Consider the following 17,447-nt stretch of genomic DNA (forward strand, 5'->3'; position numbering starts at 1 on the left):
TAGAGTGCAGTGGCGTAGAGTGGTGATGAGTAGAGTAGAAATGAGTGGTGTAGAGTATATGGCCATAGAGTGCAGTGAAGTAATGCTGAGCAGAGTGGCGTAGAGTTTGGTGGTGGAGGGTGCAGTGTTGCCGACTAGAGTGTGAGAGTGCAGTGGTGTAGAGTGGAATGGAGACCAGTGGTGTAGAGTACAGTGATGCAGAGGAGAGTGCAGTTGTGTAGAGTGCAGTGGTTAAGAGTAGATTGTTTCAGAGTAGGGTGAAGTGGAGTGGTGCAGGGTAGAATGCAGTTGCGTAGAGTGGCATAGAGATTAATGGCATAGAGTAAAGTGATGTAGAGGGCAGTGTAGATTAGAGTGGCGTACAGTGAATTGGCGAAGAGTGCAGGGGCATAGAGTTGTGTTACACAGTGACGTAGAGTTGTGCAGAGTTTATTGGTGTGGCTTAGATTGGAGTGGTGTAGAATTCAGTGGACGAAGAGAGCAGTGGTGTAGAATGGCGAACAGTGCATGGGCATAGCAAAAGAGGCGTAGCAAAAAGTGGCGCTGAGTGGAGCAGTGTAGAGTGCAGTGGGGTGGAGCAGTGTAGAGTGCAGTAGGGTGGTGCTGAGTAGGGTGCAGTGGGATAGTGCAGAGTAGAGTGCAGTGGTTCAGAGTGGAGTAGAGTGCAGTGGTTCAGAGTGGAGTACAGTGCAGTGGCACAGAGCACAGTGGTGCAAAGTAGAGTGGAGTATGCATGGTGTGATAGCACACTCCCATTACAGACAACACATTTAAAATTGAAATAACCACTACGCTTGCACAGACATACATTTTATTAATAAAACTATGCAGTGCACAGATGAAACTGTGTGGACATTGCATCACCTCAGTGTAATGATTTATTTTGATTATATTAAAGTATTTGTTTCCAACACACTTCCGAAATAACAAAAAAAATTGCTTTGTGTTCCTAATTCTGTTATATTCTGAAATACTTACAGTTCATTTTAATGTTACCCTGTGCAAGAAAATAAACTCTTTCCTAACACCAAATCTAGCAAGATTGTCACATAACTCCTCTCACTTTGAAGGGAGAGAAAAGTAAACAAGCCCCTGGGAAGACAGCGTCTGATATTTGACCTTTGTCTTTGAATATACAGCAAAGTCACATTTAAGAATAAGATTTATAGACAGGTTTACAGTGAGCACTCTGAAGGATAAGACAGCGACAGCATATAGAAAGTATGAGTTACCAACCAAAAAGCCAGTGGTAATCAACAAGGGTTCTGAAGGTAACGCAGGACTTATGTTGCGTGAATAACATACTCCATCAACTCCTGTTATTGAACTTACTGTCCACCCAGACCATTGGCTCAGCTTCCCTGTTAATGTGTGGTGCCTTCCCTACCTCTACTGACGCATGCCGAGCAGCACCGGATATTTCAATCCTTGCACTCCACGGTCGCATATACACAGCATGCCTTACACGCAGATACATCTCGAAGGGAAGGAGCAGGGGGGAGGCAGGGAAGCAGTCCTCTCTCCCCTTGCTACTTCTCTCTGCAAGTTCCTGCGCCCTCAACAACCCTCCCCGAAAACGAAAGGGCGTCTGTAGGCGCCCGGTACTCAGCAAAAACGAAAAGCTATGAAAGGGGCGGGCCTCAGAAGTCGAGTGCGGCTTCACTTCCGGGTCGCTGCTAGTGCCTTCCGCGTCAGAAACGAGGGATTAAGAGCCGTACTTCCCCAATAATAGAAGAGTTCGGGAAAGAGCGGTTCTATTTTTATTAACAAAAGGTGCTAAGTGGTTAAGGGGAGAAAAAGCTAGCAAAGGGTTTTTTACCTCGGTATAGTCGGCGTCGTAGGGCTGACGCCGGCAGGTTACTGCGTTGAAAAGACAACTGATGTGTAACATGTGCGTCTATTTTTTTTCATAAAATTATTCTTGCTGCGGCTAACTAGTTACTTTGTTTTAGTTAATTAAACCGGTCTCTAGCCTTTTCGCGAATTGTATTGCTAGACTTGACTATGTGCCTTCAAATATGTTTAGTTGTACATTCGAATTTATCCTCTGTACTTATACTCTGTTTCCTTTCTTTGATACAACCAAGCTAACCCGAAGATTGCTAAAAATGAGTTTTGTTGAGTATGGAGATTGTATGAAAGATGGCGACACAGCTATTGTCTTCTTGGGACACGACTACATGTTTCCAGTAAAACTTCAACACGGTGGCCAAACTCAAACGAAATATGGAGTTATCAGGCATTCCACTGACCTTATTGGAAAACGATATGGCTCAAAGGTGACTTGCAGCAAAGGAGGATGGGTCTATATACTTCATCCAACACCAGAGCTGTGGACAATGAACCTTCCTCACAGAACTCAAATTCTGTATTCCACTGACATATCGATAATCACAATGATGCTGGAACTGAAGCCTGGGTCTGTGGTCTGTGAATCAGGTAATGCTTTAAAAATAAATGTTTGATGCTTACTAATAACTTTTGATAATGGAGTATTTATGTATTTTCTTGATAATGACAACATAGGTCTCTCTTGTCAATAGATTGCCATGTAAACGGTCAATTTCAGAGTTAACAAGCATTTGCAATGCAATAGGTCTCGCATTAGGAAAGTGTGAGCTATTGGTATTGTAAATGACAATTTTTTAAAATATGTGTTGGCTTTGAAAATATATAAATTAATAGTATTGTTTTTCACAAAGCCAATAGCTTACACTTTCCTAATGCGAGTCCTATTGGCTATGGCAATGCTTGTTGGTAGCAAGCAAGGACAGTGCTGTGGTGGTGTCCCAGAGTGATGTGGTGGTGTCCCAGAGTGATGTGGTGGTGTCCCAGAGTGATGTGGTGGTGTCCCAGAGTGATGAGGTGGTGTCCCAGAGTGATGTGGTGTCACAGAGTGATGTGGTGGTGTCCCCGAGTGATGTGGTGGAGTCCCCGAGTGATGTGGTGGAGTCCCCGAGTGATGTGGTGGAGTCCCCAAGTGATGTGGTGGAGTCCCCAAGTGATGTGGTGGAGTCCCCAAGTGATGTGGTGGAGTCCCAGAGTGATGTGGTGGAGTCCCAGAGTGATGTGGTGGAGTCCCAGAGTGATGTGGTGGTGTCCCCGAGTGATGTGGTGGTGCCCCCGAATGATGTGGTGGTGTCCCCGAGTGATGTGGTGGTGTCCCTGAGTGGTGCCCCTGAGTGACGTGGTGGTGCCCCTGAGTGATGTGGTGGTGTCCCTGAGTGGAGCCCCTGAGTGATGTGGTGGTGCCCCTGAGTGATGTGGTGGTGTTCCTGAGTGATGTGGTGGTGTCCCTGAGTGATGTGGTGGTGCCCCCGAGTGATGTGGTGGTGTCCCCAAGTGATGTGGTGGTGTCCCCGAGTGATGTGGTGGTATCCCCGAGTGATGTGGTGGTGTCCCCGAGTGATGTGGTGGTGTCCCCGAGTGATGTGGTGGTGCCCCCGAGTGATGTGGTGGTGTCCCCGAGTGATGTGGTGGTGCCCCCGAGTGATGTGGTGGTGCCCCGAGTGATGTGGTGGTGCCCCTGAGTGATGTGGTGGTGTCCCCGAGTGATGTGGTGGTGTCCCCGAGTGATGTGGTGGAGTCCCCAAGTGATGTGGTGGAGTCCCAGAGTGATGTGGTGGAGTCCCAGAGTGATGTGGTGGAGTCCCAGAGTGATGTGGTGGAGTCCCAGAGTGATGTGGTGGAGTCCCAGAGTGATGTGGTGGAGTCCCCGAGTGATGTGGTGGTGTCCCCGAGTGATGTGGTGGTGCCCCCGAATGATGTGGTGGTGTCCCCGAGTGATGTGGTGGTGTCCCTGAGTGGTGCCTCTGAGTGACGTGGTGGTGCCCCTGAGTGATGTGGTGGTGTCCCTGAGTGGAGCCCCTGAGTGATGCCCCTGAGTGATGTGGTGGTGCCCCTGAGTGATGTGGTGGTATCCCCGAGTGATGTGGTGGTGTCCCCGAGTGATGTGGTGGTGTCCCCGAGTGATGTGGTGGTGTCCCCGAGTGATGTGGTGGTGCCCCCGAGTGATGTGGTGGTGCCCCGAGTGATGTGGTGGTGCCCCTGAGTGATGTGGTGGTGCCCCTGAGTGATGTGGTGGGGAGGTTCCTGAGTGATGTGGTGGTGAGGTTCCTGAGTGATGTGGTGGTGTCCCTGAGTGATGTGGTGGTGTCCCTGAGTGATGTGGTGGGGTCCCTGAGTGGTGCCCCTGAGTGATTAGGTGGTGTCCCTGAGTGATGTGCTAGTGTCCCTGAGTGATGTGGTGGTGTCCCTGAGTGATGTGGTGGTACCCCTGAGTGGTGCCCCTGAGTGATGTGGTGGTGTCCCTGAGTGATGTGGTGGTGTGTGAGAGTGAGGGTGAGAGGGTGGTGAGGGTGTGAGGTTGTCAAGGTGTGTGAGGGTGGGTGAGGGTGTGAGGGGGTGTGAGGGTGAGGGGGTATGAGGGTGAGGGTGACGGGGGTGAGGGGGTTTGAGGGGGTGAGGGTGAGAGGGTTGGGAGGGGGTGAGGGTGTGTGAGGGTGAGGGAGGGTGATGAGGGTGTGTGAGGGTGAGGGGGTGTGTGTGAGGGGGTGAGAGGGTTGTGAGGGGGATGAGGTTGAGTGAAGGTGGGTGAGGGTGTGTGAGGGTGAGGGTCCGAAGTAAATGGTGGCAGGGCAGACATCATAAGAGAGAGAAGAGACTGCATGGTCAGTTTCAGAATCAGGAGGGGCAGAGTCAGCACAGTCTGCGAGGGATCAACGTGTCTAGAGGCAAAGCATAGCAGATGTAGCATTGCAGCTAGCAAGTAGAGTGTTTTCAAGCTAAGTGTCCTTAGAGAGATCGCAACACAGCAACAGCATTTGAGGAGCAAGGCTACTGTAAACAATCACGGTAGGCTTTCACTTTCGTCCAGAAACAAGCTATTGGCATTGCTGGGAGCGGGAGCGCATTCCTTTGAAGTCTGATGCGGGGAGCGGCAGCCTTTGAAGTCTGATGCCGAGGCACAGACCAATGGTGGTGCACGATGTGCACGCGGGGGGGATATGGAGCGGCAGCCTTTGAAGTCTGATGCCAAGGCACAGACAAATGGTGGTGTGTTATGTGGCTGGCGTGCACGTGTATAGATCACATGAACTATATGCGATCCGCAGCCGTTTTGGTAGACTTTTCTTTTCCGCTTACAATAATCTCGCCGGAGCAATGCGCAAGCGCATTGGCTTAGGCGAGACCTAAAAAGGATAATAGAAGAAAAACTGGGAACACACCACAATCAAAGCGTGGATCTTCACAATGGAGAATTTATGCTAATGGGTCAGTGTGCTGTGCTTGTATTAGAAGTGATGGGAATCCCTTAACCCCATGCCTGTTTGACGCTATCACCCCCGTGATGAGTCCCTTGTGGTAACTGGTAACATTCTTATGGGCACGTGATGGGTTTTATCGGGTGCAATGTAGAACGTGATGATGCGGTGTTCTATCGGAATTCCAACTGGTGTCTGGTCTAATGGAATGTGTTGTGTTAAAAGGCCACCACAGCTTGACCATGGCAGGTGGCTGGTTTGTCTATCCTGTAATTTGTACTTATTGAACTTTGCTCTCTCTCTTACAATGTCTACTGTTCACTTCATTGAAGAGGAGTCATCTTTATAACACTGGTGATGAGTAGAACTTTGGGATTGTACGAGGGAGAAGACATCTCAACATTGGGCCCATTGTGTGTTGTGCTGACCTGTAAGCTGCTGCATTTTTTAAAATAAAAAAGTAGTCAGTCCATGTGTTGTGAGTTGCGGCGAACCGCTACTGGACATTGTGTTGAAGAAGGAAAGAAAGGAAACTTATGGGCTTGTGCCGCTGGTGCATACTTTTGACTGTTAGCCTGGGGTTTGATAGTGCATGTGTCTTGTAGTGACGAACCATCTCAAGCAACCCGCGTCAAGAAAGCTCGAATGCTGAGCTGAGGTCATTAGGAGAGAGGAGTTACATGCATGTGCTATAACCAGAAATCAGTTTCTTTTTCTACGGCAAATGTGTTCGCTCAAGGAGAGAGCGAAAACAAGCTGTACTCTCTGTGGAAATGTACATAATTCAATGCAGGGTGCAGCCATTTTGAATGGTTGGGAGACCTTAGGTATTCTGTATTCAATTTGTTCTCAGTGACAGACGTGCTGTGGAGTTCCTGCCTATTGTTTTGAAGCTGTGATTTTCCTCATTAGTCCTGTACGGCGGGCACGCTTTGTTTTCTTTGGATTGTGCGTGTGTTTCCTCGGCGATAGGCATGAACTTTTTGCACATCTGCCCGTTGAACTGTATTTTGGCAATATGCACGCCTGATGCCTGTTTGATGCTTTAAGATGTATGTTTTTGCTCAGTGAGAGGCACACTGTTTTGAAGCAAGTTTGTCTCTAGATCACGCTGTATTTCGGCGATAGGCATGCCTGATGCCTGTTTGATGTTCTAAGCATTAAGTCTTTGCTCAGTGACAGGTATGCTTTGTTTTAAAGCAATTTTGTGTCCATTTGATATGTGCTTGTGCAAATTGAGCGGTAAGCACGCTTCTCATTACATCTCATTTGGTAGGACTAATATTTGCTGCAAAAACATGCCAAATATGCCCACGCCACCTTTCTTTTTATCTTTACCTGGGGAGCCTACGATTAAGTGGAGCAAGTGGAAAAAAGTTTTTTAACCTTGCACTAGGGTTTGCCGAGCTTCTTTAAGTTTTGAGCGCAAGACTGCGTTGCTATTACACTGCCTGGTTCCTGAAGGATAGGAAGTCTTTGATCACCTACCCTCTGTCTCTGATGGTGATGCAGCAGAGCTAAATGACTACAAGTTGTGCATCAGAAAGTTCGACAATCACTATTTACCCAAAGTTACTACTATACTTGAGCAATATCATTTTGGTAGGTGGGTACAGAAAGAAGGCGAGTCTGTAGAGCACTACGCCACAGCTTTACGGAAGCTAACACCGCCGTGTAAATATTTGAGTACATCGTCTGAGAGGATAAGGGTCCAATTCATGCTGGGGTGTAGCATCGAAAAGGTATGACTGACTGAAAGGCAATACAACTTTGGAAGATGTTTTAGTGATAGCTAAAAAAATTGAGCCCTCTATGATGTTTTGAAGTCATAAAAAAGGGCAAAAAAGTTGATGTTAATGCAGTAAAAAAATGCAGATGTGGTAGGAAGTAAACAGATAGGGTTGGTAGGCCAGACAGGAAGGAAAAAGAATGATGGCAAAGGAAAGAGTAAGGATGTGAGGAATTTGTACAGGTGTCAGAGTACTAATCACTTGGCCTTATAGAGAGTGTACAGCTCTTAAAGCACTGTGTAGTGGCTCTGGCAAGAGAGGTCATTATCAAAGCAAGTATAAGAATAAAAGTGTCTAGAGTAATTTTAAAGTAAAAGAGGTGGAGGACCGTGACGATTCAGATTTTGAATGTGGGCAGATAGTTTTGCAAGTGGGTTGTGGAGTGCAAAAAAGTCCCTTTGATGACATACTGGTAGATGGTAAACAAACAAGCAAACGTTTTGTTTGACTCTGGGACAAAGATAACGTTGTTTTCCAATGAGTTCTTTAATCAGAATCTGGAGGGAGCATGAAGTTGATGAAACCTGACAGACCTTTGGCTTATGGTGGAGAACCTATACAATTGAGAGGGTATTACATGGGAATGATTGAATATAAGAGAGGATGAGTTGCTGGGAAGGTTTACGTGTCATTAAGAGGCAACAGCTTTTTGAGCTAGTTTCACCAGAGAGAGATCTTGGGGTCATGCTTGAACAGTAACCTCTCCATAATTGTGAAGGATGTGGTGCAATCTGTAACACAAGATATGAATAGGAAGTTTATTGATGCTGGTGAAGACCGACATTATGTACCCACTCATGGTTGAAAGTAGATTCACCTGATTTAATGGGGGTAATGCGTGAATTCCCAACAGGTCTGAAATTGGTGTTACTAAATATATATCCTAGGTTTTTGCCTTCGAATAGTGAATCATCAATTACATCTCTTTTAAAAGATTTTATTGTTCAGCTCCCGCAGAATGCAAAGGTATTTGTTGCTGGTGATTTTAATTCTTCATTTGAACCCTCTCAATTTCTTAGTATGATAACAGAAAAGGAGCCTGAGCAATGGGGTATTCCTAGCCTCGAGGGTAAATCTCATCACCGTCTTTCAAATGTTACACTACATATTGCGTCTGTGGTGGTGGGGCTCAGCTTAAGAGCATGTACTGGGAGAATCTGCTCCAAAAAGGCAGCAGATATGTTCAAGAGAGGAGTCACTACTAGTGTGATCGATTTTATGTTTTCCTGAAGGCCAGTCTCTGGCCATTGCTTCACGACATGGTGGTTTTGCCGCGTACAGATAGCACCCACAACCCCCTAATTTGTAATACTTGCGGGAAATGATCTTACAAGATCAATGTCTAATCACAGCACTGTGATTCCTGAACCTGTGTTGGTCAGCAACCACAGAAGAGTCTCCTCGCCTAAGGTTATGACTAATGAGAAAATCATTGCCTGGATATATCAGTTGTTTTTATATTTTTAGACAATTATGAGAATTTGCCTGAGGGTCTATACCAATCTTAGATATACATATCAGTTCTTTTTTTTAACAAATTACAGAGCATTTTAAATGGAAAAAATCAAATGGGAACATACAAGCCCCTCCCAAAAACCCAAAATGGTACTCTCCCAACGGAACAGGCCAAGAAAGTGCTGAGAATCGCTATTAGGGGATGAAAAATATATCTGATCTGGCTCACTTAAAACCATTACTATTCTGGATCCGTATCCGGACTACTCCTCCAGTATTAGCTGAATATAAAGACTCCTTTTTTTTTTTGTCCTCATATATGCCACCCGTTTTTGTATGCTCTAGATGGGTCTCGTGTCGCCAATTGAACTGACAATTCTGTATCCGCCACGGGGTCAGTATCTAGCAGACAGGGATGTCCCAGAGGAAGATTGTTTCCTTATCCAACTCCCCTGACTTATGGTGGTATTATTCAAGCCAAGGGAGGACAGGACCAACACAACCTCTGGCATAATCATCGGACCGTTTACTTGTTCGACCAGGCCTCCAGTTTTGACCATACATTCTTGGTGTTTCCATCACGACCAACCATGTCCATTTTACAGATTTCCATAATATTTTTTAGACACTCTGCAAATCTGGGGGCGGCAGCTGACTTCCATTCTTTACATATTTCTCTTCTAGCAATAACCACCACATAGAAGATAAACTGTGAGTGTAAATTATTGATGTTATAGTCATACGGTAAACCAAAAAATACTAGCCTGGGTGTACATAAAATGGTTGTTGATAGTACCTCACCCAGGAAGCCAACTATCGCTCTCCAAAACTCCTGGATCTCCGGGCATTCCAAAAATATATGAATGTCATCTGCAGCTATGAGTTTACAGCGGGGACAATGGTAATTGTTTTGTGTTATCTTATATAATTTAGCCGGGGTCCAATATACTCTGTAGGCCGTAAATAGATGATTCCGCCTTAGGTTAGCTGGTTTAATTAATTTCTGGGATAAAGAAAAGGAGTCTGACCAGATTTTACTAAGCTCCTCGGGGGATACAGCTATTATGTTTCCCCAGAGGCTTGTCAGTTCCAGATGTAAGTTATTCTTTTCGTCAGTAGTAAACAATTTATACCAGAATGAAACTTCTCTAATCCATCCTCCCCCTCTGCCAATTGCATCCAGAGTTCCAGTATCTTTTTCCCGCTGTAAAGTCTGGCTTGACCACCAAGCAGATAATTGGTAGAATTTAAATCTTGTCAGTAACCCGTTTGTAAGTGATGTTAGGGAGTTCCAGTCCATAAGGCCTGAGTCTACCCATAGGTCCCCCCAATTCAAGATTCCAGCTGTTCTCAAGGGAAGTGAAAGCTGATCCTGAAGACACGGAGGAGTGCCCGGAGAATCCCAGATTGGAGTGTAAGAGTGATAATAGGGAATTCCCAATACCTTCCGGATAAACCCCCAGTTTTTGAGTGCGGTCTGTAAGATCTTAAGACGTACTTTCTTGAAGTATTTTTGGTCGCCAAATTTAAATGAGAAAACGTCGTGACCATATGGGAAGTCATGCAATAAAGCCTGGAACAGGCGGCCCTGCGATGATGCATCTAGTGTGTTAGCAAGTAGCCTGAAGTTTTTAAAATGGAAAGCATGGCAATATGCTAGTAGATCCGGTAAGGCCAGGCCTCCAATTTTTAAGCCCCTCCTCAATTTTTTCCAGGCTATCCTGGAGGATTTACAGGCCCAGATAAAAGATCTAATCTTACCCTGGAGGTTGGTGATATCTTTTACTGGAAAGGATAAAGGGATGGAATTATAAAGAAAGGTCAATTTAGGGAGTATGGTCAATTTAATGAGATTAACTCGTCCATATATCTTTAATGGTAAGTTGCCCCATCTAATTAGTGTTTTAGTGATGTCTTTAACAACAGTCTGCCAGCTAGTTATCGGTATAATCTTTAGATCTTGAGTTAAATAAATCCCCAAATATCGCATCTTTTGTTTCACCCCCTGTATGGGGGTATTATTATTCCACCCCATTATCTCTGTCTTCTCCTTGTTGATCTGGTAGCCTGACAGTTTTCCAAATTCCTCTGCTAGGTAGAATAGCCTGCGTATAGCTTCTGTATGGTTAGAGGTATATAAGAGGAGATCATCGGCATATAGGGCTGTTTTTAACTCCAAGTTAGCCATCCTAAATGGTTGGATAACATTATCCCTTCTAATACCACAAACAAAAGGCTCCATAAAAATGTCGAACAAAAGAGGGGATAAAGGGCAGCCCTGTCGGGTTCCTCGGGATATGTCAAACCAGTCAGATAATGCCCCGTTGACCAGTACTTTTGCCGTTGGTTTGTGATAGTGATTTGATACCCTTTATAAACACTGGGGGGAACCCAAATGCATTCATTGTGGCCCAAAGATAGTTCCAATTGACCTGATCGAAGGCCTTGGCCGCGTCTATCGCCACCAAGGCTAACGGGAGGCCTTTATCTTTAGCGTAATCAATGGCTCCTATAACTTGAAAAGTTAATTCATTCAATTGTCTCCCTGGGATAAAGCCCCTTTGATCAGTGTGAATTATGGATTTTATAATCTTCGCGAGTCTAGTCGCTAGAATCCCGGAATATAATTTCATGTCTATATTTAGAAGAGAGATTGGCCTGTAAGACTCTATTTTCTTGGGGTCTTTATTGGGTTTTGCAATAAGCGTTATTGTGGCTTCAGCCCAGGTAGGGGGGATACTATATCCGTGAGATAGTAAGTGGTTGAAGAGTGTTAAAAGTATGGGTAACAATTGTTCTATATAGTCTAAGTAGAGCTCAACCGGAAGCCCGTCTGAACCTGCCGCTTTGCCCCGCTTCATTTTCTTTAATTGGTTTAATATTTCCCCCTCCGTGATCTCACTTTCTAGATATCTCTTATCCAGGTCAGAAACTTGCGGTAAGTTTTTCTGGAGCAACCAGTTTTCTATCTCTTCTATCTTTGGGTCTTTATCTTCAGTATAGAGGCTTTTCATGAAATTCCTGGCTTCATCTCTAATTTCAGCGTCTTCCACAATCAAGTCTCCTGTCTCTCTCTGGGTTAAAACTTTAATACTGTTCCTAGTTCTTTCCTCTCTAGATTTCCAAGCTAGGAGAGCCCCGCATTTTTCGCCGTATTCGAAGTTCTTTAATTTACTGGTCTCCCATTTTTCTTTTATAATTTTCTCGTCGCAGATTTTAAGCTGAAGTTGTAACTCTATAAGCTCCTTCTCTAAAACTCGTACCCTCTCAGAGTTTGATAAAATGGCGCTTTGTAGCTCAGAATCTTTTCTATTTATTGCCGCTAAGTCTTTCCTCCTTTTGACTTTTATAGCCTTTCTTTTGTAAGCCATTAGGGAACTCCGAACCCCTCTCAAGAAAGCCTTATAGGTTTCCCAAACAACCTGGGGGGTAGAGGAGCCTATATTTATTGCAAAAAATTCTGTGGTTTTTTCTTTGACTTCTCTTTTTACCTGGTCACTGAGTAACAATGTCCTTTCCAGAGTCCATCTAGTTTTTAAGGGACTCAAGTTAATAAAAAATACCAGTTCCAAGACTGCGTGGTCTGACATCCCAACAGGTGTAAACGAGAGAGAACTAATGTCTGTGAAAAGATGCTGATCAACTAAAAAATGGTCAATCCTTGAATAGTTTTTGTATTTTTTACTATAGAAAGTAAACCCCCGTGTAGATCTATATTTCTTCCTCCATACATCTAAGAGACTAAAATATTTCATTAAACCCCCTAAGGTAGAAAGTGATTTGGTGGGAACATGATACTTGGCTTTCGAGGTTCTATCTAGTATCTGATCAAATACGAGGTTAAAGTCACCTCCCAAAATTACTGGGCCGATTGTCCCCAGTAAAGCTGTTGCTAACTTAAGAAGCGGGCGGGAGTTATCGTCATTTGGGCCATAGTATACTGCAAGTGTATAAGGAATATTTTGAATAGATATAGCTGCTACCAACCATCTTCCTGTCTGATCTGTCTCGTATTTTTTCAATCTTATCCCACTATTCGCACGAATTATAATTGTGACCCCCCTAGTTGTACCCGTCTGTCTAGAGCATATAATTTCCTGCACCCACCTCAATTTCTTAAAGAGTGAGCTACAAGCGTTTGCCTCTAAATGGGTCTCCTGAAGCATTATCAGATGTGCATCTGAGTCTCTTAGGAATTCACTGATCCGGGTCTGTTTCCTTTTTTCCCCCAATCCATTTACATTCCATGAGAGGGCTTTAAGCTTATATGCCTTACTCATGACCCCACTGTACTCTCACACCCATCCTGAGCTTTGTGTGAATGGATTTTTTCTATATATGAGGAATTTTTCTTTTTCTTTTCTCCCGCTGCTCCCTCCACCCAGTGTGCTCCCTCCCCCCAGAGGAACCCCCCCAACATACCAGACGATGCCATCGCCTTTGGAGCTCCTAGGAGGATCCTCTGACTGAATCCAAACTTAAACTTGTCTTTTGCAGCGAGTAACGTGTAGTCCTTAATGATTTCCCTTTCCCCTTTCCCTTTTAGTGTATCAGTACATTGTGTCACGACGTGTGTTAAATAAACTTCAATAAATCGTGCTCTCCTTATTTCTGTTTTCCCCTTTGATATATATATATATTTTTTATATATGTATATATATATATTTTTTTGTCCTGACATTAATATAGGTGTCTTGTCTTACACCTTACTCCACACTAGTTTTCTTGATTTTCTCTCATGCGACCCAAAAGGTTATCTACCTCATCAGGCTGTAAGAAGCTGTAGGTCTTATTTTTCCACATAACTCTAAGTGAAGCGGGGAACCTCATTTGCACATGGGCCCCTAATGATCTCAGTTCTGGCATTCTAGTGCCAAGCTCCCATTGTCTCTGTGCAGTTCTTGCTCCTAAGTCTGACCTGATGAGGTAGGGATTAGACCGGTAACGAAGATCCGTTTTTGACAGACATCTCCCTAAGATAAGCTCCTTGACACTGAAGGTTTGAAAATTTACCAATATCTTTCTAGGGGCTTTCCTGTCTGTGTGTCTCTTGAAGGGGTCTCTATGTACTCTTTGGATTTCCGCCTCCAGGTCTATATCCGGACGATCTTTTAAGACTCCTTCCCTGAGAAGCCGACAAACAAATCCCTTAATGTCTTCCAACTCTTCGCCCTCTGGTATCTTCAGAATCCTCAAGTTATTTCTTCGGGCCTGAGTTTCCAATCTCTCGACATCTGTAACCAGAGATCTATTTTGCGCTCTCCGGGTATCGATATCTTTTGAGTTTCCTTGAACAGTTTTACTTAATACTACCATCTCCATTTCCAGTTTCCCAGTACGGCAAATAACGTCATCTAGCTTTGACTCCAAGAGGTCGAATCTGTCGTGTATTGTCTTTTGATTGTTCTCAGATATCTCAAATTTAGACATCATGTCCCCCCTTAAAGACTGAAAAAGATGTCCCAGTCGGTCGCTATCTTGCTCACTAAGTTCTTCTGAACTTCGTCTTGGTCTGGAAGAAGCGAACTCTGGGTTCCTATCTTTATAGGAATCTTTATGGGGACCCTGATTCAAGGTTCCTTCTTGGGTTCCTATTGAGCCATTTAGTAAAGGCGCAGCTGTTAGATAGAGGCAGAGGACGTATTGTTAATCCCCCCTTTCCTCTCCACCTTACCGCTGGAATATGGCTGTTCTCTGGGTAAAACCTTCCAAGTTCCCTCACACGCCGGACCTCTGAGCCGGAAAAAATTGGAATAAATATTCCTCGTCTGATTCATGTCCGGCTTGTGGCATGAATTCTGAGACTCTTGACCATATTATGTTTGTATGTCCTGAATACTGTGGTGAGTGTGTAGTATTTGTTTTTTAGTCTTTCAAGAATGTACTTGTTTATGTATTCCTTTTCATTGTTTGAATGCAAGTGTTCTCTTTCAAGGCAGTTGTTTCCCTGACCTGCTTGGAAGAGTCCGCTCTCATCCTACTCTGTACTTGATTAATGTATTCAAGACTTACCTGCCGTGTCCGCAGCTTTCGTTTACCACATTTTGGTGACAATCTCTATTGGACACTGGGCGTGCGATCTGTTCCAGTTGACGCGCTGTTGGTGAGGCTGCAATGGTGACGCGATGTACTCGTAGCTGCTTTGGATGAGAGCAGACCGCTGTGACACAGATGGAAGGTGTGCCCCTCCATTTCCCGTGCACAAAGCTCTGTGAGGGCAAGTTGCTTTTAGAGGAGGCAAAGAGGTTCCTGCGATGATGTGTTGTCCACAGCGGTTGCCATGAGTGACGTCAAAGTCATCGTCATTATCGATCCAGTCAAGCCAGTGTTTTAAGTAGTCTCCAGGCAACAGTGTCTCTGTTTCTCTAGTGGCTGTTACCTAGCAACAAAATTGGTGAGTAAACAGCGCCGCGCTGATGCACTTCGTAGTTGCTTGTTTCATCACTTTCCTGGCAACGCGAAAGGTCAACACGCACGATCTACGTGAAGTGTCAACACTCACTACGTTTACGTGCCAACGCTGTCGGCCATTTTATGCTGACTGATGAATATCGCATAGCATAGTAACGAGTTCACGGAAGCTGTCTCTGTCAGTTGCAAGACACACTAAAGGTTTTCAGTGATTTCCTCTGTGATATACACACCCGTCGTATATCTTACTGTGACATTCTTCTCCCTGGACATACCTATTGTAACTTTAAAGGTACTGTCAGCATTTTAATGTAATTTTTCGGTTGCAACGTGGCTATCCATGTTTATACCCATTACTGTTTGAAGGACTTCTTAGCATAATTAACTACTCTGAAGTATACTTATAGTTCGCTTCACAGTTTTTACTACTGGTTACAGTATGGCTTCTGCACAAATTTCTGTCGTTCTGCCACTGAATTTCTTAGCACAAGCTGGTCCTCCTAGCATTCCGTGGGAGGATTGGATTCTCATGTTTGAGAATTACTTGGATGTTCTGGACGGTCAAGAGTTCTCTGCCAAAAGAAAGAAAGCTCTTTTACTAAGCACACTAGGCAAAGAAGGCCAAAGTGTTTTTCTGTATTTACCTCAAGCATTACTAGCCAACGGTCAAGTCATGCCTGATGAATATAAAGAGGCAATTTGCAGGTTGGAAGCCAGGTATGCAAAAGAGGATAATCTCGCAATGAACAGGTATAAATTCTACACACAACATCAAAAACTAGGCGAGTCAATAGATGAATTTATTTCAAGACTTAGGGAACTGGCCATTAAATATAAATTTGGTGTTATGACCGATGAATTAATAAGAGAACAGCTTATTGTTCAATGTAATAATAAGAAAATTCAGGAGAGACTTTGGGCAGCGAAAAAGCCCTCCCTCAATACAACCATTGATTTAGCAAAAGTTGTTGGACAATCTGAAGGGTGCATTTTAAGAGCTCGAAAAGAGAAGCTTCAGCCATGATATTTCTGAAGTTTCTGTTCATGATCTTCGAGACAACGACTGCAGTGCTGATGACTTTAAGTGCCATAGCCGCAATCAAAAACAAAGGGAAACTTTATAAGAATCCCTTCACTTCTAAGACTTCTGGCATCAACTTGCAATAGGTGTGGAAGTGGTGCACACACCTCAGACTCAAAATATTGTTTTGCTGCCAAGCAAGAATGTTTGAAATGTGGACGAGTGGGTCACTGTGCCAGGGTTTGTAGAAGCAAATTTCGTTATACAGCAGCTTATGTGCAGGGAGTTGAAAAGGTGGATGACTCTGATGGGGACATCATTTTGGTGGTAGGTCTGGGGATGTCTCTATTTATGATGACAGAAGGAAGCATATGCCTAAGGCTGTTTTCCATTGATGGATGCGAAGTGTGTTTAAAGGTGGATACTGGATCAAAATTTACCATAATTCCAAAATGTCTGTTCAAAGAACTGTGGACTAACAAACAACTTTTCCTGGAAGTTATTTGCCCAGGTGGTTATCAAGGCGAATCAATCGATATTTTGGGGTACTTTGATGCACACATAATTTTTTCAAAGCAATACCAAAGGGGATGATGGACGGACTGCTTGAGCAAATCAAACACTCACCCCCAGTCAACTGATCTGGGTTTAATCCATCATCATTCTTTACCTCACTCCACCACCCCAGTTCAGACATGGCCATGTGCAAATCAGTCTAGCCCTGTGCCTCATGGAAAAATCCAGAAAATCAAAATTAATATTGATGACTGCCACATCCGGCCCGTTGTTTTATCTGCGAGTCACTTTTTGTTCAGTGTTTGGATGAAGTGGGAGAAGTTCCTGAAACCATTGTTAATTTAAATATTTTAGTTTATGGGATTATGGGATGTCCTATGGAAGCCATCTTGAGTATTTGTGCATTATGTATATAATTGTGTTTATGCAGCTAATATTTATCGGCCAATTCTCTTTAACAACACTTTTCCGAACATTGCACTCTGTAATATAGCATACATTGTAGTGTAGTTCCTATATTCCCAATAGGCTCTGCGCATTGGAATAATATCTTCAATAGTATAGACGTAGGACAGAGGTTAACTAGGTCTTCTACCGACGATATTAGACTTAAAGTTTTGTGTGCCAGCTAGCTCAGAGTTCACTAGAAACTTTCTCGAATAGGCGAGGAGGAGTTTAACCTCCCTGGATAGACAAGAAGGGATTTAGTTTCTGACAACCATAGAACATGACAACTTTGCTCTCCCTAATCAAGAGTATATCTCCAGAGTCGTGTGAAAACAAAAGACAGCTATTTTACTCAGTCAGTACGTGCATACCTAGTTCCACCAGTTTGTAGAGAAAGAAGAGATGGGCATGTTCAATAAAAGATGTTATTTATTGATCAGTCTCTTTTTCTCATACAAGAGAAATGAATCGCTACAGTTGCAATACTTAAGGTTAAGTAGAGTGCATACAGTAAAAGCAGGATTATAAAATAATACTGTAAAA

At 44.0% G+C, this 17,447-nt stretch overlaps 1 protein-coding gene across 2 annotated transcripts in view; it reads left to right on the forward strand.

Moving 5' to 3' along the window:
* The first annotated feature begins 1,633 nt into the window (after nt 1-1,633).
* TRMT61A (tRNA methyltransferase 61A) overlaps nt 1,634-17,447 on the forward strand; it is a 221,810-nt gene continuing 205,996 nt past the window's right edge. The window contains exons 1-2 of one of the 2 annotated variants that reach the window (XM_078662076.1): nt 1,634-1,773; nt 2,088-2,439. In XM_078662076.1, coding sequence (XP_078518202.1) covers nt 2,109-2,439 — 331 coding nt within the window. In that variant the 5' untranslated portion in view covers nt 1,634-1,773; nt 2,088-2,108. Of the gene's footprint in view, nt 1,892-2,087; nt 2,440-17,447 lie in introns of both variants that reach the window. The other variant, XM_078662075.1, reaches the window with a different exon arrangement.

The sequence above is a fragment of the Lissotriton helveticus genome, chromosome 9 (assembly GCF_964261635.1).
Source record: "Lissotriton helveticus chromosome 9, aLisHel1.1, whole genome shotgun sequence".
Taxonomy (NCBI): domain Eukaryota; kingdom Metazoa; phylum Chordata; class Amphibia; order Caudata; family Salamandridae; genus Lissotriton; species Lissotriton helveticus.